The following is a 26,644-nucleotide window of genomic DNA, read 5'->3' as shown; positions in this document are numbered from 1 at the left end:
GGAATTTTGGATCCAGAGCATGAAGGAATTGACTCTCATGTTTAAAAGTCTGGACTTGATTCATGAGGGGAATTCAAAGGGGGAATCCACTGAAAGTGTTTGGAAAGTCTCAGAAAAATTAACCTGTTACTTGTGTGGAGAATGATGAAAGTTAGAGCCCAGGAAAGAGGTGACAAAGGTACAGGGATGAAAAGAAAGGGACTAACTATATAGTTAGTGAGGAGATGAAATCTACAGAGTTTTCAGTGTTTTGGAAGCTCAGAAATAGCAAGGTTAGGGGTTGGGGTTGTGGCTCAGTGGTAGAGCACTTGCCTGGCATGTGTGAGGCCCTGGGCTCGATCCTCGGCACCACAGATAAATAAATTAATAAAATAAAAGATCCATTAAAAATATTTTTTTTTTAAAAAAAAAGAAAAGAAATATCAGGGTTAGTAGAGGGGTGGGAAGTAAGAAGAAATCAAAGGCATTGGGTTTTATAAGATTGGGAAAATAATGGTACTCATCAGAACTAAGGACATCAAGAAGAGTTACTATTGTTGCTATTGTATGTTCAAGGGTGAGGGAGAAGATAATGTATGTAATTTTTGGAAATCCAAAAGTTGAGTGCCATGGAATAAATAGGAAGGATATCTAGCAAACATTTGGAAATAATATTTGGAAAGTGTGAATGTGTGTGTATTTTAATTTAAAGTCTACTCAACCTATTGAAAACATTTGTCATTTAATCCTTTCCAAAACTCTGTGGTGTCCCCATATTTAGTCATGACAAAACTCATAAGTGAGCAAGATCATGGGGCTAAAATATTCCAGAAGATGAACTGGCATAAGCAAGAACAAAGAAAAAGTATGGATTAAAAAAAAAAAACTGTGATGGTCTAGTTTGGTTATATTATAGAATATGAGTGGAAGGACCATGGAATAATGACCGGAAACATTGATCAGGTTATATTCTGGAGGAACTTGACTAATAAGACTAGGAGTTTATCCTTCATCTAGGAAATATATTTTTTGAAAAAGTCGTAGTGAAAAACAAAACAAAACGCATAAGCGGTCGAATCAAATTTGAACCCAGACCTTTCTCCGTGAAACATCTTGAAGCAATTGAAGCACAAGCCAAGGCTGTGTCCATTGTGTTTCCACTGCCTTCTGTAAATCCCGTTTGTAACTAGAGAGAGTTCTGAGCAATAGGTCAAGGTCAGGTCAGTTCCATGTACGTACTGAGACACGTTATGAAATATAAGGAAGAAGGTGCAGGAGAGAATCCTGGAGAGTCTCAGAAGATGGGATGAGGACTAAAACCTACAGGAGGTTTGGGAATAGTAGGAGGTTGGAGGGCAGCCAGGACACAGTGGCTTGGAAAGCAAGGGCAACAGAACATTCCAGAAGGAAAGGGCTTGTCAGCCCCGTGGAAGGCTGCTGGGAGGTTGGGGTTCCTCAAGGCAGAGGAGACTCCTTTCAGTCGGACGAGGAGCACGCCGTGGAGACCTTTGTAAGAGGCTTCCATAGAGCAGAAGCAGTTTCTTCCAGGGTGGGAAGTGACTGCAGGAAACGTAAACTGCTTCAAGATGATTCATGGAGAAAGGGAAGAGAAAACTGGAAGGGCAGCCAGGAAGTGTAGTTGGGTGGAAAAGTGGTGAGGGGTGGAGAGGATCCTGGCATCTTTGCTTGTTTCTGGGCAGAGGCAGCAGTAGGGGGGTGGAGATGGAGGAGGCCAGAGAGGAAGATGAATGGAGTAAGGCCCTAGTGGAGCCTGGGCTCAAGAACATGATCGTGCTGTGGGCTGAATGTTTGTGTCCTCTGAAATTCATACATTGGGATTAAATGGGAGGCGGGGCCTTTGAGAGAGGTAATGAGGGCTCTGAATGAGATTCGTGACTTTAGACAAGAACTTGGGGAGCTGGCAGTCTCTGTGCCAGGTGAGGACACAGCCAGAAGGTATCTACTGAGGGAATGAGCCTTATCAGACTCCAGATCTACTAGGCCTCCACCTGGGACTTCCCAGCCTCCAGAACCGTGAGAAATACTGGTGGACGAGCAGGTCAGTTTTTGGTATTTTTGGTACTGCCATTGGAACAGTCTAAGATGTACTACCTTCTCAGACAAGTGAAAGAAACAGTGTGGAGATTTCATAGGTTTTGTCAGGGCGGGAGGTGAGGAGGTTGGGGATCAAACCTAGAGCCTCATGTATGCTGGGCACATGCTCCACCACCACGTGCTCCACCCAGCCCCAGCACAGCACCACTATGTTTGAGGTGCAAAGGAAGGACTGTCAGAGATCAATTCCAATGGCTATGCTCTGGGATCACACACTGAAGCACCTTATTATAAACACGCTCTTGGTGGCTGTTTCAAGGACATGCTTCTCTTCCTCCTAACAGTGAAATGCCTTGGAGGGATGGCCCCTTACTTTGTCTTTAAAGGGACAGAGGATTAAGTCACTTTGCAGAGTAGCTAGTTTCTTTTCTGATGAATAGAGAGCCTGGCACTGACACACTACGTCAGGAGTCTTGCTTTTGAAACAACAAGAATTCCCTTAATGATATGGGTTTTCTTTAAAACATGTCCTTGGACTTGTCAAATTACCATTTCAGAATTATTTGAATGGAAAGTATTAGTTTGAAAAATACAAAATGGCCCATTATTCAACTATTTTTGATATCCCAAATGCAGCAATTTCTAATAATTCCACTTTATACAAAACCTACCTAGGGAACAGTCAACGTGCCAAACAACTTCTCTTTCTTTACACAAATAAAAACTCCTATGTGCTTAGAGACTGAGATAGCTTGAATCCATAATTAAGTGGAACCTTTTATTTTTCTTCTATGAATACAAACTCAGTGGACAAAAATAGCCCCTCTCCCAAGCTCTCTCCTGTAAATGTCCTTTATTTGCAGGATCTAGCAGGTGAGGCTGAATACTAAGTCCAAGGATGGACTTACCCATCATTACACTAACTCTACCTAGCACCATATTCTAAACTGTGAGTCAATCTTTGTATTTATTGGGAAAAAAAATAAATGGAGGAGCTGACAGTGTAGCTCAGTGGTAGAGTTCATGTTTACATGTGCCAGGCCCTAGGGGTTAGACCCCCAGCACCACAACACACACAAGTTTACATTTGCTAAACTTCATAACTGATTGATTTATCATCATTTAATTTCTTTCATTTCCTCCTATTTATTTATTTATTTATTTTTGTGGTTCTGGGGTTTGAACCGAGGGCCTTGTGCATGCAAGTCAAGCACTCTACCAATTGAGCTACACCCCCAGCCTCTCCCTTTATTTTTTTGTAATAACAAATAACAGACCTCCAAAACTTTTTCAAGTTACTTCCTGATTTATGTACTCTTCACATTAAAAACGGTGGTTCTGTGAGAGCTGGGGTTGTGGCTCAGTGGTAGAGTGCTTGCCTAGCATGTGTGAGGCTCTGAGCTTGATCCTCAGTACTGTGTATAAATAAATAAAGGCCCATCACCTACTAATAAAATATTTTAAACAAATAAATCCAAAAACTGTGGTTATATACAAAACTAGTGCTCACAGGAGTCAGAATTTAGAAGAAATAAATATGTAGCCCAGTTTAAGCAATTGTTTAAGTAGATTAAGGAAAAGTTTCCAGTTTTCCCCTTTTAAAATCTTAATTACCACCTTCTTTCCCCTCGATATTCTAGCGGCTTACAAAATAAATAAATAAATAAATACCCCAAAGCAGCAACGACTGGAGCAACATAGTGTGCGTGTGAGAGAGAATTTGCAATTCTCTGAATTATTGCACAATGTAAACCTAGTTTCCTCCTTTACACAAAGCAAACATACAATCTAAACACGCAAAGCACATAGACTTGAGAATCAGAGTCAGACAACTCAAAAGGACAAAAAGAAACACTCCAGCCCCTGAATGATCCCAGCAGGCACCTATCCATCAACACCTGCCACAACAACCTGGCAGACATTGATTGCCCAGCATGTGGTCCTAGTAAATTCCCCTGCAGGTTGCCTCTCTCCCTTCAGGGCCCAAGTCTGGTCCTCACCAGTTGTCTCTTGAGTCATCAGTCTGGTTCAATTAAACCAATGTTTATGGAGCAACTCCTTTGTGCCAAATGCTGCACTCTTAATTTTTTGCTACAACCTTGGTTACACTGATTACAGCTTGGTTCAGTTACCCCCATCATCCCAGCCCTGAAGTTTCCTGTACTAACTCCATTCAAGTCTTCCCAAAGCAAAAGTTCTGGATGTGATCAAAGGGTCCATGAACTAGGGTGAAAAAAAAAACCCGACTTCTTTATTTAAATTAATCTGTAAAGGAAATTTAGTATTTCCTTCAATTATGAAGGTAGACAACAAATCACAGATATTCACGTATCACGTACCAGTTGTGGCAGCCGAATTAAAAATAGTATTCTTAGTCATCACTTCTCTGCAGTTTGGTGGTTAATACATCTATTGCTAGATCTTGTTAGATGATACATAAAGAAACAAAGTAATCACTACACCACAGCTTATTAAGATATTTTGATAACTATTCCAATATAGCTGATTTCCTACACAATCCTATGCATCTTATTTTATGCATTTAAATATTTATTCTGAGGTGGGGGGGGAGTCTATAAGCATCACCAAATGCTAAAGATACCTGAACACAAAAAGCACCTTCTTCCTGTTCTACTTGGTCTCTGGAACTATTTGATTCCCTGCCCAATTCATCTGATTCTCCCCTCTACCTCCAAATTTCCTTTCCTCTACCCTGTCCTAACATGTATAAATAGATGTTCCCAGACCAGGTAGGACCTTCCATATGGCCTTGGGCACAGCCAAGTGGCTCTTCCTGTCCGCTTCTCAGTTTCTCAGTAGTGAAAGCCCACTTTAGTCCAGAACCTTCTTTTAGCTTGGCTCTCATCACCTTCTCTTTCACCCAGGAACATGTCCAAGGTGCATTTAACTAATCAAACTCTTAACTTCAGGCAAGCTTTAAGCTCTCCTCTCAGGCTGGGGAGCAAAGCTCTCAGTCTCTCTTGGGATGTTCAGCCCATGAAGAAGAAGGAGAGGCAGGCCTGGGCCAAACTGTCAGATCAGGCAACATACAAAAATATATTAAAAAAAAAATCCCAACAGAATCAGGTGCATGGGACTCAACCAAGCATCACCACTCCCTGCAACTCAAGGATGTCTGGGGAGGCCAAGCACTGTCACATTGCCAATGCCAGAAGCAGGTGCCACAGTTAGCAGCTGTTCCTGTAAAGACCAAATTGCTCCGTCGCCCGGTAGTCTTCACTGGACTGGCTCCTGCAATGTTAGAGACACAGAATTATGAAACTTACTTAGACAGAGAAAGAAAGGTGCCACGTAGAAAACGTGTGCCATTTGGACCAGACCTCTCCCAGCGGCGCCCTCGAAATCGCTCAGAAGCGGAGTGACGACTGTTAGGCTCTCACTGCAAAGGTAAAGAGGAAGTGACAGTGTGGTTTCCAGTCCACGGAAAAACAGAAATGGCTTGCAAAAAGCAAAGTTGATTATCTCATATGGTTCTCTGCTCATCACTTAGATGTGGGTGTAAAAGAAAAAAATGATCTTCATGGTTAATTAACATAGATGGGTCCATCTTATTAAAAATAAGACGGGACTCATCCTGGCTAAACATGTATCATTTGGCAATGATGGGGGGATTTAAGTAAACCGAATAGACAAAAAAAGCAACCAGAAATGATCTCTTCTTGACCTTTACCTCTTCTCCCATCTTGAGAGAGGAAACAAGAGAAGGATCCCTAGGAAACATGAACTTGGGGTCAAATGAAGTGTGAAGACGAAGGTTCTGGGGTCAGGTTGCCTGGGATTGCAACTACTTTTAGTAGCTGTGGGACCTTAGAAAAGTTAATTCACCTTCTCAAACCCTCACCTGTGATATGGGGACACCCATGAGATGGCTGAGAGAGCTGAATGAGCTAATTTGTTTAAAGTACTTGGAACAATATCCAGTCCACAGTAAGTGCTCACAAACATTGGCTGCCAACATCACCATCATAGACATTTGGGTACAACACCTAGGATGACACATGTAACCACTGGCACTGAACCCAGGACGATGCCTCCTACTCCAGAAGGCCAGATCACAAAGGGGTGCACTCACTGAGGACATCATTCTCAGCCTCTGGGCCTTGGGCAAGCCTAGATTTAGACTGGTCAGTAACAAAGTCGTCTGTCTTGGGCCACAGATTCAGGCAGATCCCTGCTCTATCCATCCATCCATGCAGCAAGCTGGTCAGCCAGGGATTTTTTTTTTTTTTTTAGTCCTCCTGTGTTCTGGGTGCTGAGGTAGGGTTTGCTCATACAAAGATGGATATTCGAAACCACGCTTTTATGGTCAGGAGACTCCCATTTAATCAAATATCACAATGCAATGTACAACAATGAGTGTGGCGGAAGAGTGGGGAAGTTGGTGGGTACGAGGGAAGGCAGATGGATGAGACTGGACCAAAGGAGACTGGACCAGGGAGAAGCAGGGCAAGGGACAGTTGGAGAGAAACTGTCCAGTGTGGATAGTGACACACAGGCTGTGTCTTTTGGTTGAAGTAGATTGAAGTGTGAGGCTGGGGTGGAAGGACAGAGTCTGTATAGCTTGGCTGGGGCAGAGCTTAGTGGCCTTTGTATGCCAGGCCCAAGAGCTTGGCTTCTGTCTTAAAAAAATGTGTGTGGGGGCTATTAAGAATATAGTCGGGTCAGATTTTCTTTTAAAATGGAATTCCATACTTGTGTATTTCTAACTGGTTGAAAGGTGAGGGAAGGAGACAGGGTTATAAGCAAGAAGGCCAGTTACATGCTTTTTTTCAAAATATATTTTTAAATTATAGATGGACACAATAGCTTTATCTAATGAATTTATTTTTATGTGGTGCTGAGGATCGAACCCAGTGCTTCACACTGCGAGGAGAGAGCTCTACCACTGAGCCACAACCCCAGCCTTAGTTACAAGATTTTCGTAATTGTTTGTCTGAGCAGTGATGAAGGCCTGAATTAGGGCATTTAAAACAACGACAGAGAGATAGATAAAACAACCAAATACTTACTGAGTACTCCGTAGGAAAGAAGTTAAAGTGCTAGAGATCCATCCGGGATTAAAGCAGGGCCTTTCATAGCAATGAGTTTGTGATGGAGGAGTTTGGTGGAGGTGAGTAGGAAAGAGGAACATGGCTGATTGTCACACAAAGGAATTAGATGAAGCCTCCTGGGAGACAGAGAGATATGGACATTCGAGAGAGGGAGAGGGTCTAATTCAGGGTGAACGAACGGAAGGGCAGGAAAACCTTCAGGGCAAAGGTGGCGTTTTAAGGTAGAATTTGTTTTCTCAGTGGGAACTATAGTGGACGAGGGTAGCCGTGTACACACTTAGGTCCAGAAGCTTCTACCTTCATTCACTCTTTCTGTTAAGGTTTAGATGTGGTGTCCCCCAAAGTTCACGTGTGAGACAATGCAAGAAGGTTTGGAGGAGAAATGATTGGGTTATAGCTTTAGCCTGATCAGTGAATTAATAATCCCTGATGGGATGAATTGAACAGTAATTGAAAGCAGGTGGGTGTGGCCTGGAGGAAATGGTTCATTGGGGGCGTGGCTATGGGGTGTATATATTTTGTATCTCCTGAGTGGAGACTGTCTTTGCTTCCTGATCACCATGACGTGAACTGCTTCCCTCTGTCACACTCTTCCACCATGATGTTCAGCCTCACCTTGAGCCCCAAAGAACGGAGCTGGCCTTCTGTGGATTGAGACCCCCGAAACCATGAGCCCTCAAATAAACTCTTCCTCCTCTACAGTCGTGCTGTCTTTCAGTCCCAGTAGCGAAACAGCTGATTGAAACACGTTCCTTCTGCCATCCATCTACACACCCACCCACCAAGCCATCCCTCCTTTCCTCTGGTTCTATTCATTAGGAATGATACTTAACCCTCAGTCCCCTAATACCAGTTAACCTACCCGTGTTAAAGTCTTTAGCGGAAAAACTCTGCACTTTCCTATGGTTCCGTGCAAGATGTGGAGGATAGAAGTGCAGGAAGGGTTCTGCCCTCAGGAACTTGGAATCTAGTTTAATAAACAACTGTAGATAAGGCACAGTAGCCATATAAAACAGCATGTGTCCTGTGGCCAATTCGCTGTCCAGGCTAGAAATCCCTAAAGAGCATTTAGAGAAACCTAGTTTTAGGATTTGGTACTATTCACATAGGTAGGGAGGAGAGGAAAGGCTATCCCAGGAGGGAGACAGAGAGTGCAGAGAGGGAGAAGCAGACATGTGTAGGGTATATGTAGAGAAATATTGAAGGGCAGTTTGCCTAGCATGATTTCGAACTAACCCTCGAATCTGTTGACTACAGTATCAGTGGGACTGGAAGTACAAGAACACGTTCACTGTTTCAGTTCCAGAAGTCATGGGTTACGTCTACACACCAATGTCTTGGGCAAATGCACTGTATCAGTTAGTAAGTGCTGTGTAACAAACAAACACAAAGCTTTCATGCTTCTACCAGTAAATACTTATTTTTATTGACAAGCCTGTGGGTCAGCTGGGTTCAGGGGAAGTATGGTCCAGGAGGGCCTTGACTGGACAAAGTAGCTCTCTTCCACGTGTCTCACATCCCTCCAGCCAGGTGGCTTTTGCATATTTTCATGATAATGTCAGGGGTCCAAAAGAACTAGTGAAAACACTTCAACCCTTTTTCACTGGTTTGTTTTTGTTGCTGGGGATTTCACCTAGGGGTGCTTTACCACTGAGCCACATCCTCAGCCCTTTTTATTTTTATTTATTTATTTATTTTTTAATTTTGAGGCATGATCTTGCTAAATTGCTTAGAGCCTCACTATGTTGCTGAAGCTGGCTTTGAACTTGTGCTCCTCTTGCCTCTGCCTCCCAGGTCGTTGGGATTACAGGAATGCACCACGGCACCTGGCCACCTCAGCACATTTTGAAGCTTCTACTTACATTATGACCACTGACAACCTCAGTCCAAAGCAAGTCACGTGGTCAAGCCCAAATGCAAGAGATGAGTTAACAGACTCTGCATCTTTAATGAGGGGAACTGACAAGTGACATGGCAAAGGGAAAGATTTAAGTAAGACCTGGGGGTCAGTACAATCAATTTGCCATGTGCACCAAAAAGAGAATGGTTTTAGAAATAAGCATCAACCACAGAGACAGCCATTGCCAAGAATACAGAGTACCCACAACCCTGAAATATATACAACCCAGTGAAGGCTATGCAACTTCTTATTCCTGGCTGTTGCCAAAATATTTTTTTTTCCTCTTTCTATTTTAGTGGCTCCATTTCTGCCAGAATTTAACATTGACAGGGTGATGTCGCTTCTTTTCTTAGAGGGAAAAAAGAAGCTTTTTGTTGTCAAGGAAAAAAAAAAGTAGAAGAAAGAAAGAAAAAAATAGAGCTGGCAAGAGACAGTTCTTCTATTGCCTTGGGAATCACTGCATTGCAATTGTACCAGCTGAAAGGAATGTAAAATGTGGTTCCTGCTCCAAAGGGAGGGAGGGAGGGAGAGGGCCACTACTGGACAAAGCAACCAGGAATGCACAAAAATGGAAAATTCTGTTCCATTTTCTGCAAAATTAATAAAAAGAGGTGTTTTTTTTTTCCCCAGGTTGATGTGCTCCAAAATTAGTTACAGAGATTTATAGAAATTGCAAGTATTGTGGTCTCTCATCATAAGCCTTTAGGCCCCAGGAATAAACAGGAACCTCACATAGCAGGTTCTGTGCAAGGCACTTCATAGGCATAGTTTTATAGGGTGACTCACACCACTATGTGGTTGGCATTGCCAATCCCCTTTCATAGATGAGCAAACTAAGACTTGGAGTCATGGACTCACCTGTCCCCCAAATCACAAGGTAGAAAACGGCTGGATTCTAAGGCACCTCTTCACGTCAACACATCTGCTAGCTTGCTACTTATGAATTTTGGAAGGCAAAGGGTGGGATAATGAGTGGTTGGAGGAGGCAGGAAAACATCTAACCAGTCAGCAGGAAGCCTATCATTATTTTGACCCTTTTCCTATCCAAATTTTTGTATTTGAGGTTAAACTGATTGCTACTCTACAGGTCCTGGACTTAGCAATGTACAGGAAGCCCTGCAGCTGAGCCTCAGGTCGACATGGAGAGAGCATCAAGCTGTCACCCCACGAGATGGGACCGCAGCAGTCTCAGTCAACCCCCTCATGCAACTGGGCCCAGGTGCGGCTCAGCCCTGTGAGGGAGGAGGGTGCCCAGGTCTCGGCTCCAGACCTCTTACTTTTCTCTGGCTCGACTTCACTAGAGCTGACAATTCCTTCTCCAAGGCAGAAGAGGTTTTTTAAGGTGGGCAACAACACTTTATCTGTGGGAAAAAGCATGAGCTAGATTTTTGTGAGCAGAGGCAAAAGCCAGGGCATGGGTGGGTTTGGGGAATAGGGATTTGCTTGGCTTCCTGGTGAAACAAAGGAGCAGTGGATGGGATTCCTGGGCACTCTCCTGTTTTCTAAGCAAACATGTCCTTGGGAAGGGCTATTCCTTAAGTTTCCTGTGCAGGATCAACTGACAACTTTGATGAGAACAATGTGTGGGGCCCAGTGTAGGCTCCAAAGAGAGGGGGGGCGGGGGGAGGAGGGAGAAGGTACCTCCCACCCCCTTAGGAACAAACACTTCTCCACTGCTTACTCGGCTCAAGTGCTTCTTACTAAATCGCCAATTCTGACCCTCGTTCCAACAACCCCACTCGTGCCTCTGACCCCTCTCTTCAAACTTTGCCGTTTCCGGGTGGACCCTCTGTCTTGCTTTTCTCTCACTGGCACCGGAGTCCGCTAAAATCTGGGCTTGGATTCATGCAAACCTCCAGGGTCACAATGGTGCCCACTGCTCTCTTGACTCGGTCTTTCTGTGGCATGAGATACAGCCGGCCACTGGCAAACCTACTTGAATTCTTTCCTCACCTCTGATACCGCTCTCTGCAGGGTCCTCCCTCCCCCCTGCAGAAGTTCCTTCTCACTGGGTCCTTGTCCCCAGGCACCTCTGACACTGCTGCCTCCCATTCCTCATGGGTACACTGCGGTCCCAGAGGCTTCCAACCCCAGGGTCTCCCTTGAGCTCCCGACCAGTTACCAAGCTGATGCCCCACAGCGCCACCTGAAGGCCCTTTAGAAAACTCAACTGTGAGTCTACCATCACAGTCATGGTTTTCCTCTTTCACTGGTATGGTCCATGGTGGTTTCCACTCAGACACACGGTTCCAATTTGGCCGCCACGCTGCATCCACATCCAGTCATGAAGTCCTATCAGTTCTCCTTAAAATAGCTTTATTTCATTTATTTTTGAGACGTGGTTTTACTAGGTTGCTAGGTTGGCCTCAAATTCCTGGCTTCACAGGATCCTCCCACCTCAGCCTCCCAAGTAGCTGGGGTTACAGGGGCTTGTCACTGTGGCCAACACTTAAGTCCTTTATGAAGTGATTCTGTCTGTTGCTGTCACACTTGGGGGTCCTCATTTTTTTTTTTAAACCTGGACTAATGTAGAACACTTGGTTTTCCAGCCTTGTCCTTCCCCCCTTCTCCTGCTGCCAGAGAGACCTAAAATACAAATAGTTCTGCACTTTTCAGACCAGACTTTTCTAGAGGCTCCCCAACCATTCCTAGAGGGTCAAGTTCAGACTCCTTGACGTGAACTTTATAAGCTACCTGCCTTTGGACTTTCACCTTCAGAAGTACAGGGCCATTTGTATTCCTCTGGACCTGTCTGACCAGTGTTTCCCTCTTTAACTTTACCAACACTCTTCCTTCTGCTTAAAATCTTGCCTCATCCCTACCTGCTAAATGTCTTTTTGTTTAAAAATTTAAGTAGTTGGGTCTGCATCTCCTTTGTGAAACCTTCCTGAGCTCTTTGGATAGGGCTCACCACTCCCTCTGAGCTGTCAGTGAACTTGTATCATTTCACTTTTGTATAGTAATCAATTATTCACACGACTCTCCTAAGACCGCGCGTTTCCTAAGGGTAGTTTCTAATTCTTATTCATCTTTTTTAGCATTTCAACAAATACTTACTGAATGTCTGGAATACCAGGCACCGAGGCGGCTGGTAGAGTGATTAAGAACATGCAAAGACTTTGGAGTCAGATTACTCAGGGCTGCTAGTTTGTGTGTGTGTGTATGAGTGTGTGTGTGTGTGTGTGTGTGTGTGTTTGCGGTGCTGGAGATTGAACCCAGGGTCCCGTGAATGCTGAGAATGTGCTCTACCACTGAGCTTCACCTCCAGCCCATAGGGTTTTTAGTTGATCAATTAGGAGAACTTGCAGGTAAAGCCAAGGCCATGTCTCTAAGACATTTGTTGCCACCTAAACCATACACGTGCCCATTTATTCACCAGTTTCTTGACACTGACACAGGTCTTTCCTTTGAACTTGGGTCTGTAGCCTGGAGTGTCTTACCACTTTCTAGCACAGACAAAACCTATGTTGTCTTGTCTAAAAATTTCAGGTTTGATTTTTTTTCAAGTGGAGAAAGAACTTTAAAAATTGTTAAGTCAATTAAGTACAGAATTCTTCATTCTTTTGGTTATCTCCTACTTCCACCCGCGGTCTGTTTTTTTTGGTGCTGGGGGTTGAACCCAGGGGTGCTCAATCACTGAGCTATATCCCCTACCCCTTTTAATTTTTTTAGTTTGAGACAAGGACTTGCTACGTTGCTTAGGTCCTTGCTAAGTTGCTGAGGCTGGTCTCAAACTTGCAATCCTCCTGCCTCAGACCCCCAGCTGCTGGAATTACAGGCATGCACCATGGTGCCTGGCTACCTTCAATCTTTTATAGTTGTTTTGCCTATACCTAATTTGGTAGCATTTTTTTTTAAAAGCAATTTGTCTGAGTCCTTCTAGAGAAGTCATCTTTTTAAATGATACTTCTTTTTTAAATTATTAGGTTAAAAACCACATAACATCAAATTCATCATCTTAACCCTTTTTAAATGCACAGTTTATTAGTAACTACATACACATCATTGTGTAACAGATCTCAAGAACTTTTTCATCTGGCAACACTGAAATTCCACACCAATTTTCCCTCCCCAGCTCTTGGCAACCACATTTCTACCTTCTGTTGCTATACATTCTATTTTAGATACTTTTAAATGAAAGGAACCATATATATTTGGTCTTGTGACTTATTTCACTAGCATAATGTCATCATGGTTCATCCACATGGTAGTATATGTAAGAAAAATTATCCTTCTTGATAGCCATATAATATTCTATTATATATACATACCACATGTTCTTTATCTGTTCTTCTGTGGATGGCAATTGAGGTTGCTTCCACCTCTTTGCTAGTGTGAATGCCATCATGAACATGGACATGCAATGTCTGCTATATCACTTTGGCTTCTTTTGGATATATGTACCCAGAAGTGTGATTAGTGAATCATTGAGTAATTCTATTTTTAATTTCTTGAAGAATTCCCCCTATTTTTTCTATAATGGCAGCACCAATTCACATTCTCACCAACAGTGCACATTCCAATTTCCCTTCATTCTTGCACAAGAATGACACTTTTCTGTTGAGAGTGGGCCATCTCAATGCACGTCAGGTGATATCTCATTGTGGTTTTGATTTGCATTTCTCTTATGATTACTTATGCTCAGCATCTCTTCATGGGCTTGTTGGCCATTTGTATATATTCTTTAGAGAGTTGTCTTCTCAAGTTCTTAGCCCAGTTTTTAATTGGGTTGTTTTTTGGCTGCACAACAAAGTTCCTTACATAGTCTGGGTATTAACCCCTTATCAGTTATATGTTGGTAAATATTTTCTCCCATTCCACTGGTCAATTCCACTCTGTTGATTGTTTCCTTTGACATGCAAAAGTTTTTTAAGATTGATATAGTCCCATTTATCTATTTTTGGTTTTGCTGCTTATGATTTTAGTATTATATCCAAGAAATCATTGCCAAATGCAGCGTTCTGAAAGCTCCCCCACCCCTTGTTTTACTTGAGGATTTTTATAGCTTTCGTCTTACATTTAGTTTTTAATCCACTTTGAGTTAATTTTTATGTGTGGTGTGAAGGGTCCAACTTCAATCTTTTGCATATGGATATCCAGTTTTACCAACAGCTCTTCCCTCCCTCCCTCCCTCCCTCCTTCCTACAGAAGGACTGAGTCCAGGGGTGCTATACCACTAAGCGACACCCCAGACCCTTTTGGTTTTTTTTTTTTTTTGAGGCAGCATCTCACTAAGTTGTGTAGGGTCCCAGTGAGTTGTCCAGGCTGGTCTTGAAATTGCAGTCCTCCTGCCTCAGATCTTCTGAGTTCCTGGGATTATCAATGTGTGCCACTGCACCTGGCAAGAATATTTCTTGATGACTTACTTAATGTTGACATTTTGGTGGGTTACATGCTATTAAATAAATTTATATAATTATGGCACAAATAGATTTGGGAATACAGAGAACAGAGATGACCCAGGTGAGCAGCACCTCTGTGGTCATGTAGGCCTAGCTCAGCAGCCTATCAGCCCCAGACGGTCAGTGTGTACTAACCGTGTCATTTTATCTAGCTTTTCGGTGCTTTAACATCTGAAGTTTTGCTTCTTCTGGAGAGACCGTCCCTCCTGGGGCTAGCCAGTTACTAAGAGGGTAAAGGACTCAACAGAGAACTTGCCTTTGCTCTGCAAACCAACCAATCCAGAGCTCACACCCACCACCTTCTCTGTCACACTCAGGACCCTGATCCTCGTGCCTCAATCACCCCAAGGTCATGTCCCAGACAGGTCAGTTCCTATGTCCCAGAACATGCTGAAATCATTCAACTCAGCCAATCCTAAGTCTGCTTACTTGGACTTTCCAGTTTCTTCCTGGGAAAAGAACCGCAAAGGCTCTCATCTGCTTTTCCTTCTAATTAATCGACCTTATTGCTTCCCTATTGCTTCCCCAGGTGTCCCCCAACCCTCCCTCCGCAGTGTGGCACGCCTCCTGATCTGTTGGCCCTGCCATACCAAATGATAACATCTTAAGAGTGGGCCAGGCACACTGGCCTGCAGGTTAGAGGCAATGGGAGTGGCTTTCACTTGAGAACTTCTGCTGCAGCCCCCCTCGGGGTGACTCAGACTGTGACCACATCCACAAGATACTGGGCACCTTGTAAGAATCCCAGGGCTAGTCATGATCACAACTTGGTACTGGGGCCACAGTGTTGAATGGTCCCAATCCTCAAGACACTCTCAGACCACCAGACCATTTGGTGAGGGGATGGATCCTCATTTAGCCTAGAAGGGCAGGAAAAGGCTCCCTGATTAGACAGGTGGAAAGGGGTTTCCAGGCCAGCAAGCGGGAGGTGCCAAGGCCACTGTGGCAGGTGCCTGTGCTTCAAGGCCCAGGCACAGGTAGGTGTACAAGTTAAGGTTTTGCTTTTCATTTAAGTGGAGGAAGGAATGGGTGTAGTAGTAGGGTTAATAATAGGGTAGGGCACTGCCAAAGGCCAGCTCTGACTGCACCAGGGTTTTGACACGAGCGGATCCTCCTGGTTCACTGACAAGCGGGTAATGACAGGTCATTCTTGACAGCAGACCATTGAACTGTGCGTTTATGAAGTCCGAGGACCTCCTCCAGGACTGGAACAAGGCCAGTCACGGGGCAGTGAGTGACTAGGACACACACCCAGCCCTTGAATAACTCACAGCACGAGGTGGTCCCAGAGCAGGACACAAAAGACACAGGGAACACAAGAGAGGCCAACCACCCAGCGTGGTGGCCGGCCCAGTGTGGCCTGCCTGGAAGCGGAGCTCTCAGCACTGGCTCCTGCCCAGGTCTGCTGAAGCCAGTGGTCTGGGGAAGAGGACTGTTTGTACGCTGCAGAGGTCAGTACCTTATGGCCCTGTTTGGCTGCAGACTGCATCGTGACTCAGAAAAACCGTTGTGCTCCAGTCACAATATGGTCACAGAGCTTTGGTGTTTGTTTCCTCTTCTGCAGAGAGGAACAATATCTAACTTCTCTTTCCTAAAAGGAGGCCTATAAGGTCATGAGAATTCACCAGAAGACCAAGAGACCTTCCCTAAGTCACAGGATCCTTGCCCTCAACGATCTGATTGGCGGGAACCTCAACACGGACCCTAGGAGATCCAGTTCTTTCCTTCTAGTTTGTGAAAATCCATAATACTTTGTAGGGTTCCAGGAGATCACAAAGTGCTAAGGTTGCAACTGGGATTCAGCCACAGACAGATAACAGAGGCTAACATCAAGTTCCTCACACAACTTCAATTTAAATTAAACTTCCTTTAATGAAATAAAAAAACAAATGGTGCATTGCATAATATTTGTGGTCACAGTATAAAACAATACAATTAGTTCATATAACATTGGATATGGACAAAAATACACAAGACCCTTTCTTTTTTTCTACTGAAAATTCTGCAGATCCTTATGTGCCACACTAAAAAAAGGAAAGTCAGTCAACCTTGTTCTCCTAGTGATCTGCACATGTACTTATCACTGAGAATTTGGTCAAACAGTGGAGGAGAACTTACCCAAATCCCAGTTCCCTTCTTCCTCTGTTGTCATCGGTGAAGCTAAAAAAAAAGTTTTCTGAAAGTAGCAAGTTGTGTAGTATTGCTTATTGTTCCTGCCAAAAAAAGGCTCAGTCTTTGGCTCACAGATGTCAGTGACAATAATCATGGCTGCAGGCAGTCTGCAAAGCAGGAGGCAAGAGCCCCCCAGGGAAAGAGACAGAGGTCTGGGCAGGAGGGAGCCACGTGGCTAGGAGGGGACACACACACATACACACACACACACACACACACACACGTACACACATAAATACATTTCTAAATTAAGATTTAATCCAGCTGGTGAGTCAGAGTTCCACCGTCCCATGAAAAAATCTGAAAAGTTGTTTAGGAAGCCAGAGTTTTGCGTTTTTCTCTTTTTTAAAAAAGTGAGACGTGTCTGTAAACATCATAAAGTAAACAATTTAAAAGCAATTTTGAGGCTTCTATCTGAACATTGCTCAGGCTCTTTGGGGGAATATTTTTGTGATTAGGGAAAAAAAAAAAAAAACCCAACCTTCTCTATAAAGTTGCTTTAAGAAGTGCAATTTCATCCGAGGGAGGCCTGGCCAGGTCCTTCTTTGCTCATACAGTACCGCTGGCGGGAGCCTCTCCCAGAAGAGCACTTTGTGACATGGGAGCCCTATTTGGGACCAGAGTGTATCTCCCACTTTGAAAAGGACACACATCCCAGGCAAGTGTACGTCCCTGGAGGGAACCAGCGATGTCCTGGGATGTCTCGCCCCTCGCCCAGCCCCCGGGTGACTTGTGGTTAGGCTGGCCCAATGGACATGGGGGAAGGGGGAAGGCCAGTGCCTTCACGACTCAGCCTTGAACCTTGACATCAGTTTGCAAGGGAAAGGTATGATCTGTGACCCCACGTCCCTTTTATTACCACTAAGTGCCTGGTGTGACCTGGTCCCTGGTTTTACACACACCTGGGGGCCACCTGGTCTTGTCCAAAGCTAAGTGTCCCATCTCCCACTAAGAAGAGCCGTCGCTGCAACAATGAATCTTCTTATGGTAACTGCAAGGGCCCTGGGGCACTGGCTGTTACTACTACAGCACCAGTTTACAGTTGTTCTCCCTTAATTCCTGCTTGTACAATCACCTGTGTCCCTCCTTCTCCGAAATAGCACAGTTGGGAAATGACATTGAGAAAATCTAGTGCCACCAAGGCTTCTTCTTATTCCTCTCTCTCTCCCATTTGGGTGGGGCGTACCTGCTCCCTGTCTTCCCACCATGGGGTCCAGGCCTGGGACAGCCGTGCTGCAACCATGACATGACCTACAGCGTGTGTCATAGGGGCGGTCCCCGTGGTGCACAGAACAAAAAGCAAAAAACTGGGTGGAAATCTGCTTCCAGGGGGGCAACTGGGTGATAAGCAAGCACTTCAGAACCAATCAAGAGCAAAAGAGAGGGGAAGGAGAGCTGGTGAGCTGGGAGGAGCTCAGTCACCCGGCCCACAGTGACAAAGAGCTGCACATGAATGGCCATCATTTTGTATTACTTTATTGCTCAAAACAAACGAATCTTTTTTTTTTTTTTTTCCCCCTTTTGGAAGACAGAGCAGTGTTAGATCCTTCAGAGCCAGGATAAAAAGCACAGAGGATTGCAATTAGGGCATGAGTCACCAGTGAGCCTCAGAAAACCCCCACTGGAAGCTTCTGGAAGGCCAGTGCCATGCAGAGGGCCAGACACTTCAGGGAGCCAAGGCTCAGAGGGGTGCACTATTAATGAAGAAGTCAGGGACCCGGAAGATCTCTTTCTGTGGGCTGTCCTACTCCTGATGGAAGCAGCCAGGCAAAGCAACTGCTCTCAGTCCTACTTTACAGGCTGTTCACATGACAGTAAATTGCCGGGTTTCCTCCGTGTTCCTAACAGGAAAGCAAACATACCACAAAATATACCCTTTCTCACTGACCCCCTGCAGGGGATCTTAAGAAGTTCTGAAGGACTGTAAAGGTCATGGAAAACGCACGGCTCCTCTGGGCAATTGCAGATTCCTTGCAGTCAGTCAAGTCTTCAAGCAGCAATTTGCCTTCATGTGAAGGAGCCCAAGTGGGGTGTGAAGGACGTGGCATATCTGTGGGTCCCTGTAGGCCCCCTGGTGGCCAACGCCTTCGCCTCTCAGGAAGGGCAGAAGCGGGGGATGGAGGGGCTTCCGTGGCCCAGCACAGCCCTGGCGCCCTGGCCCTCCTGGCTCGGCCCGTGTGAATCGAACTTCCTAGGATCCCTCGAGGCACAGAGGCCTCACAACTATTGGCAAAAGCGTCTGTCCCTCTCCTTGTCCCCAACCTTCTCTTCCTCGCAGACTTTCTGACTGCCCTGGACAGAGGTGGCTGTGTATTTTTCTTCATATTCATTCTTAAGGCTAAGGTGGCAAGATAAGGTGCTCGGTGGAAAGCCAAATTCAGACTCCAGGGCTGCCATTTCAGCACGCTCACAGAAAGCAAATGCAAAAGAAATGGAAGAGGGGCAGAGAAGGAAAAAAAAAAGAAGAAGAAGAAAAAAATGCATTTGGGCTCAATGAGAAGTGACATACTCCAAGTTTAGATTTCAAATGTAGTCTACGCCCTGGAAAATCGGGCATGGGTTAGAGTAGGAAAAGCCACAGATCAGCCGTGGGCACAGGCCTGTGTCATCTCTAGGCTGGGGTCGAGGGTCACAGCAGCTGTCCTCATGGAGCCCCCCCCACCGAGGACCCCAGGGCGCCCAGGTGGCAGGCACATTCTCGCCCAAGGTCAAGAACTCTGAATGCCATCACCCCTTCCTCACCGCAGCCCCTCGCCACAAAAGCGGTCGACACACACAAGTGGGAGGATCGATAAGCCAGTAGGAGAAAAAAAAATTAGACAAAGGTTAACCGTTAAAAAACTGCAGCTGGGAAAACACACACTCAATTGTTATATATCAGAAAGTGCCGTGGGAAGGAGAGCCGTGTGCTGGTAGACAGGTCCGCGCTCAGAACTTGACATGCAGGAGAGAGAGCGAGCGCCAAGTCCCACCTGAGATTAGAGAGGACTGGTTTTAGTGTAACACACTTGGTTTTAAAAATCTCACTGTCCTCTTCTCACCCCCACTGTCCCTCTGTCACTCCCAGTCCGGCTGGCTGTCTAGTCCATCTCCATCGACATGAGCCGGCGGCGTTCCCGCCGCGTCTCCTGCACCTCCTTCTTGCAGCACCAGTGGGAGCTGCAGTACCCGATGAGGCAGGACAGGAGCCCGATGACCGTGGACAGACCCACGCCGATCAGCAGAGGATACTTGAAGGCGTTCAGCACTGGCAGGGAGAGATCCAAAGGGGAAGCCGTTAGTGCTGCCAGGGAGGCTCCTGGGGACCACTGCCGCCCTATCTGCCCCACTCAGCAGGCTTTCCTTGCGGGATCAGATGTCAGAAATCCAGCACCCAGCACGGTGCTTACGCAGGAGCAGCTCAACCACGTTAGTTGGAAAAAATGCACAAATCTCTCCCCACACCCAGTTCTGGGGGAGGGGATTGTACTATAGAAAAAAAGAAAAAAAAAGATTCCATTCAATGCTTCTGAATGTCAGCTGGCTTTTGGGGGTTTTGGCAGGAGATTGATTTTTAAAAGTCAGTATAAGGGCAACGCACGTTCAGCAGCAGATGCGTCCTTAAAAAAAAACTGTGCATAAATCAATTCCATGCATCAAATAACTGAAGTGTACTCAGGGAGCTATTTTAAGTAACACTATGGTAAATTATCTAGCAAAGTGAATAATCACTCCCCTCCTTGTTTGGTAAATCTGGGTTTTTCATGTGGAGTTACTTCAAGCGAGGAATATCTAGGATGCAAATATGGTATAGATGACAGAAGTTTTAGATAGGCACAAGCTGAGATTTTAGATATGCACGGCTGAGATTGCACCCCGGAAGCCCCAACTCTCCTCCTTGCTAGATGCCGTGAATGGATACCACTACTGGACTAAGTGCCTTACCTCTGGTGTGGTTTGGTTTTCACAACAGCCTCATGAGAGATTACAAGAGAGGAAAAGGATCAGGAAGGCTAACGATTTTGGAAGAGCTGGAGTTCCCAGGTCCATCTCCCCAAACAGAAATCTCACTAGGGAAACACTCCCAAGGCTTCTCCTGGTCCGTGGAGGCACTCGAACTTTAACTCTCTCCACAGTGTTATTCCTTTTGACATTTACTTTCGGAAGCTTTTTGCAGGGGAAACATACTTCCTGGGAACAACTGCCCTGGCATGCTCGGGGGATGGAGGTCTGACCATGGAATAGCTTGACTCTGGGGTGGGGAGGCTGGGAATCGCCCTCCTACCTCAGGGCTCTGTGAAGTCACCGTGTGCCTGTGATACCAGGGGGGGCTTCCTTTTCCAAGAAGCACAGCAATGGGAGGGCAAGGAGGGCAGCACGGGCACCCCATCTACGGCTTCACCTGGAGACCAGGACCCTCCCTCTCAATGCCGCTCTCTGCTGCTGCCCCGCAGAATCCACGCCAACCTCAGGGCTTCCACAGAATTTATGGCAAAGCCTCGAAAATCTTTCCAATGAATCTTGAAAACCATTTCCTGCTGGTGCCACCAGCAAGGGGCAGCGAAGCTGGGAACTGGCAAGGGCTGCCTGTGCTTTCTGGCTGTAGGCCCAGGCCAGGCCTAGAGGGAAAGCAGGCTGGACACGTTACGGCACATTCCTCAAACCCTGGAAGCCTGGATTCTGTCAGCTGTGGCATGGAACGGAGAGAGGACATTCCCCAAACACAGAGAGAAAGGTCTGTGTGTCACTCTTACCATCCATCTTCACAGTTATAAAGATGGGCTTGGAGTGGATCTCTGCCTCTCTCTGCCAGGAACCTGTTGGTGACTTCACCCATGGAGTCACGGAACAATAGTAGTTGCCAAAGTCCTGGTCCTCAGAGCCATGTACTTGCAGTAAGAATTCCAGCACACTCACGCGCTCCAGGCTGAGGTCACTCTTCCAGTCCCTTCGGGCGGTGGTCACAATCCCCTTCCGATCCAGGGAGGACAGGAGGACAGGAGCCTTGTCCAAGCCAAAGGAGTGTACAGCAAACCAGGACACATCAAAGGCCATGTCATCTGTGGATCACCAAGCCAAAAAACCCTGGGATCAGCGCAGTGAGCAGAACTAATGCAAGTAGCCACCACGTATATAACGCTTATCACAGGCCTGCTCTGCTCCACACAGCCTCACAGCAGCCCTGTGATAAAGGTACCATTGTATTTCCCTCTATACAGAGACCACCTTGTTCAAGGTCACACAGCCAGAAGGAGCAGCATGTGCAGCTCAACCCAGGGAATCCAGCCCCAGGGTCCAGCCTCTTACCCATCCTGCTGCTGCCACCCAGCCTAAGGAATCCCAAGGAATCCCAGGAAGATGAGTCAAAGTGCTTCCCAGAGACAGTAAGGAATGTAAAGCTGGTATGCAGTGACATCACACTCTGTCTCTTAAAGAAAGCAGGGTCCTTTGGCACTTCAGGCAGAAGAATACAAGAGTGAGAAGACACTAAAGTCATAAAGAACAAAATGTACACAAAATGAATTGCACAAAATTTAGAGTTGTAAACTGTTTAGATTTTATTGTTCACTGTGGTTTTTTTTTTTTCTTCTTCTTCCTCTTTGTAGAAGTACTTAAGTTCAAAACAAGAGGAAAAAGATGTCAAGCTGAGAAAATTGAACACAGTTTAGCAGTCCCAGGGAGTAATGCTGCTGGATTGTAGAGTACTCTGCAAAATTAAGGCTCTAACAGCCTCCAATAAATTAATACAGGCATAAGAGAAAGAAGACGTTGGCACAGTGGTAATTGTCAGAGAATGTGAAAACCAAGCACATGTCTTAAAACCCCTGACCTCTTCCTCTTGACTGAAATCAACTAATATCAGCTGGGTGAGTTCTGAGGTCATCCAACAGCCAGGTAAGGACCATAAGCCACAAACATCATTCCATCTTAAATCCACTTGACAAGACGTTTATATAAATGTTAAAGAGGGTAGTTTTTGCTGAACAAAATGTAACATTCATTCATTTAGTAAAAGTACACTAATAACTTCAAAAAGCATAGTATAAAGCAAATAAGTGATGTTCAGATGATGACACACTTAAAAGGACTGTAAATCAAACTAAAAGCCAGAATTTCTACAAAATCATCCAAATGATAATTCCTTTCTGATTCCCTCTGAAAACACAATATCTCCTTTTTCGTCCCCAAGGAGCCATGGTAGTACTTGATGATAAGATTTTGTTCCCAGAGTGTGAAGTTGTCTCTATTTAACAAGACCAGCTCTGTAGGGGTCAAGTGGGTACCATGAGCTGCCTCCTACCCTCACAGCGTCAGGGGCCCAGCAGGCAACCGGGTCAAGCTCACAACTCAGTGGAAACTTTAACTCAATGCCGCTGTCACCTCCATGTGCTGGGTGGATACCAGCAGCAGCAGAAGGCACAGCCGTGTTCCCGTTGCTTGTGCCCAGACTCTAGCTCCTGATTGCTCACTGCATTTTGCAGGGTGGGCTACCTGGGCTAGAATCTGGGCACCCGCACTCACTAGCCATGTGATCTGTACCGATGCTGCTGGTGCCCTGAGCTCCTGCTTCCATAGGTGTTAGATGCTGAGCACGTGTACCAGACAACAGCTAACCACTGCAGGATTATAAAAGTCCAGTCCCTTGGCTCCAGGTGGCAATACTCTGGTCACTCACAAGAGCACCCGTGGGGGTAGACTTGTTCTGAATTCACATCTCCACTGCATTCTTCCCTATTTATTCTACCTGGATCCCCTCCCTTCTGGCAGTATTCTCCCGAGAGCGCTCCCTCAACGAATCATGGCATGCCTGTCTCAGCTTTGCTTCTGGGAGGGCCTGAGCTGAGACACCGTTCCAGAAGGGCTGTGCTCTGCTGCCCCCTCCCCACCTCGGCACAGGAGTGCCTTGGCTCTCAGCCCACTTCTGCAACCGTCCTTTCCCAACAGGAATTGCCTTGCAGGCCATAGGATGCATGAAAAAATACTAAATTACAACTTGTGTTTAATTATTCAGAATCCTCCACCTACATAGTCCAAGAGTGCAAAGTTCTGAAAAATTGTGACCTGCGAGATATCAGATACATACAGCTTTTGCAATTACACTGGAGGAAAAGATTTTTATATTAAATCTACAACTGGTGACCCCTTTCATTTACCAACAAAGAACATTTAAAGAATTATTATTATTATTATTATTTGTGTGTGTGTGTGTGTGTATTATAAATGAGCTTTAAGGGTAAAAATGGCATCTCAGCAAAGTCGAGCCTACTCATTTAAGGCCTAGGCCCCTCCTTTCTTACCCCCATGAAAAGAGCTGACCAAATCCATCGGTTTCCTTTTCTCACAAATGTAATCTCACAGTACCCACAGACATCTTTTTCCTACCTCTAAAGCTCATCCATATTCAGCTTTCCTTAGAGAGCCAGTGTTGACATCAATCAGTAAACTACAGCCTTCAGGTCAAATCCAGTCCACACCTGTTTTTAAATACAGTTCCACTGGAACACAGCCATGCCCATTTGTTTACATTCTCATCTACAGCCGCCTTCCTGCTATGGCGGCAGAGTTGAGGAGCTGCTGCAGAGACCATCTGGCCTACAGAGCCAAAAATACTTCTTACTGGGTCATTTGCAGGAAATCCCAAACTAGTTGCCACCTGAACCTTCAACCGGAGGTCCTGCAGGAGCCAGACATCTACCTGGATGGTGGCGGCCACCCAAACCTCTGCTCCCAGATGCCGGAAGGGCCCGGTGCCCAGCCCAGGGTGCTCATTCTGGCTTCACTCCCTTTGCATTAGCATATCCCCTTCATACAGAAAGAAACCTGATTCTTGTTCCCCCCAGAACCACATTTCCAGCTGTCTCCACACAGAAATGTGAGCACCCTGCATAACTTGGGCTTCTCAAGGTGCAAATCTGCCCCAGACCAGGGCTCTGCTTGTGATGGGAGGGGGAACGAGACAATTGATGTCCAGGGTCAAAGTGGGTAGAGGAGATAAGGGCAGCCCTTAGTAAGATGCTTCTTCACAAAGTCTTTGGGAAAAGGCAGAGGTAGCTACAACCATGCTCAGCAACAGAGATACCCTGCAGTTAAGGTTCTTTCAGGCCCTAAGGATCCAGAAGCAAGAGTGGGGCCAAGGATAAAAGGCGTGAAATGAATGGGTCCCACAGCTGTTAAGCATCCTGTTGGCAATGCTAATATTATCTGTGCAGAAAAGTATTATAAAAATTTCCTAAAAATTCTATAATAGCACTGCCTGGTCACTTGCTACTATTCTCTTATTCTTTTGTATTTCTTCATAGCATTAATGGCTGTCATTTTGCCTCTGTCCTTAACAAGGTTGCAAGTTCCAAGGAGACAGACTTTGAATATTTTGTCCATTCCTCTATTCTCATCATCTCCAGCATCACTTATGTATTGAAGGAGCTCAGTAATATGTGAATGAATAAATGAATCAAAAAAAAAAACAGGGAAGGAATAAACTCCACAAGTATGTTTCACAGCAGTCTAACCAAGCCTGGAGGGGACCCACTGCCTGCCCTCACAACTCAGGTTCAGATGTCTGAACATGTTTCCAAATCACCCAACAGACATAGGCGTCCAATCAACCAAACCAGTACCAAGCAGGCAGTGGGGATAAATAGTCAGTCTAATCCCCAGTCCCCCCACATCTGTGTATCGCAGTGGGATTGATATGAAAAATAATTTTCAAAAGACAACCTGGGAAAGGGGAAGGGGAAAGGTTGGTGGGAGGTACCTGGATCCAGCACTGCTCCTTCAACAGTGATGATGCAGAATAATTTGATCAGATCTCCCCGGATGACTGATGGAGTGTCCGAATGCACTGAGGCATTAAATATGGGACCTGGAAGAAAGTAAGGTCAGCCCCTATTATTTTCTTTCATACTTTTTCAAATTCCATTCTTGGTGGCATCTAAATGTGGTTCCCTTTCCTGGGAACTGGTCTAAAAACTCACACACACACACAAAAAAAAGTGTTCTAAGAGTGCCTTTCTTCTATACAAAGCAACGTGTGCATTAGGCACGTCCAAATGAATCCTGTCTAAAGATGAAGCCAAAATACAACTCTTTCTAAAGAGCTACTTTTGCTTCTGGCTTTTCCTTTTACCTGTTTTCTGATGAAATCTCATTTGAAGGTCATCCCCACCTCTCATCCTGGTACAGATTGGGTTATTTCTGGTTCATGGTGATGCACTCTAGGCCAGGGTGGCTTGGAGAGCAGAGGGACAGGGACTGAACCACAAATGCTTTTTGGTCCTAATAGTATGAGAGACCTCACTGCATTGTGCTGAGTGCTGGGGACAGGGGCCCTGCTGTTAAAAAGCTGAAATCCAGTAAGGATTCAGACATGCCAACAATGTAAAGTACTGAAGTAGGGCGCCGGGCTGCCAGGGGAAATCGAGGCAGCCTGGATAGTCCTTCAAAAGACTATCCAAGTCAGGAAGGCAGGGTGCACATGGGGACTCTTCTTTCTGCTCAAGTTTGCTGTGAACCCAATGCTGCTCTAAAAAAATAAAGTCTAGTAAGAAACCAATAAACAGAAAGCCCTGGACTCGGGCAGGATTTGTCTCCCATACCTCCCTGAGAACACTGTAGGCATGATGATTACTTTTAAACCTATCTATGAATCCCTCTTAGGTGACAGCATTTCACAATTTTAAGCCAAGCTGATCCCGAGAAGTCAATGTTAACCTTATCATCACAGCTCCTAGAACCCAGGAACAGGCAGACTTGAAAGAAGGTTCCAGAACATCGGTGCTATGGGATTCCTCTGAGATTTCCTGAGAAATAGTGATAGATGGCCCTAGATGTGGATTCCAAAACACGTTAAAAGAACACAGATGTCTACTATTTTCTTGTTCAGATGAGCAGAAAGGAAAGAATACCCGAAAGTATATTAAAACAACAACAACAACAACAACAAAACATCCGGAAGAAATGACCTTGGGGAGCAAAAGAGTGTGTGTGTGTGCGAAAGAGGGAGAGAGAGCGTGTGTGAGTGTGCACGTGCAAAAGGTCACACCATCGAATGAGGCAACTAATTGCCACATTAGATTCTCATTTCA

The 26,644-nt window shown here is 45.4% G+C and overlaps 2 protein-coding genes across 4 annotated transcripts in view; both read right to left on the bottom strand.

The window, feature by feature from the left end:
* Cd101 (CD101 molecule) overlaps positions 1–5,364 on the bottom strand; it is a 32,663-nt gene extending 27,299 nt beyond the window's left edge. For both annotated transcript variants that reach the window (XM_026407293.2, XM_026407294.2), the window contains exon 1: positions 5,322–5,364. In XM_026407293.2, coding sequence (XP_026263078.2) covers positions 5,322–5,364 — 43 coding nt within the window. The remainder of the gene's footprint in view (positions 1–5,321) is intronic.
* Positions 5,365–16,306: 10,942 nt separating this feature from the next.
* Ptgfrn (prostaglandin F2 receptor inhibitor) overlaps positions 16,307–26,644 on the bottom strand; it is a 75,501-nt gene continuing 65,163 nt past the window's right edge. Inside the window, exons 7-9 of one of the 2 annotated variants that reach the window (XM_026407291.2) lie at positions 25,315–25,422; positions 21,314–21,619; positions 16,307–19,827 (exon numbers count right to left, since the gene is read on the bottom strand). In XM_026407291.2, coding sequence (XP_026263076.2) covers positions 19,661–19,827; positions 21,314–21,619; positions 25,315–25,422 — 581 coding nt within the window. In that variant the 3' untranslated portion in view covers positions 16,307–19,660. The remainder of the gene's footprint in view (positions 19,828–21,313; positions 21,620–25,314; positions 25,423–26,644) is intronic. The other variant, XM_026407292.2, reaches the window with a different exon arrangement.

The sequence above is a fragment of the Urocitellus parryii genome, chromosome 11 (genome assembly GCF_045843805.1).
Source record: "Urocitellus parryii isolate mUroPar1 chromosome 11, mUroPar1.hap1, whole genome shotgun sequence".
Taxonomy (NCBI): Eukaryota; Metazoa; Chordata; class Mammalia; order Rodentia; family Sciuridae; genus Urocitellus; species Urocitellus parryii.
This window is presented reverse-complemented; position numbering and strand designations above follow the sequence as displayed.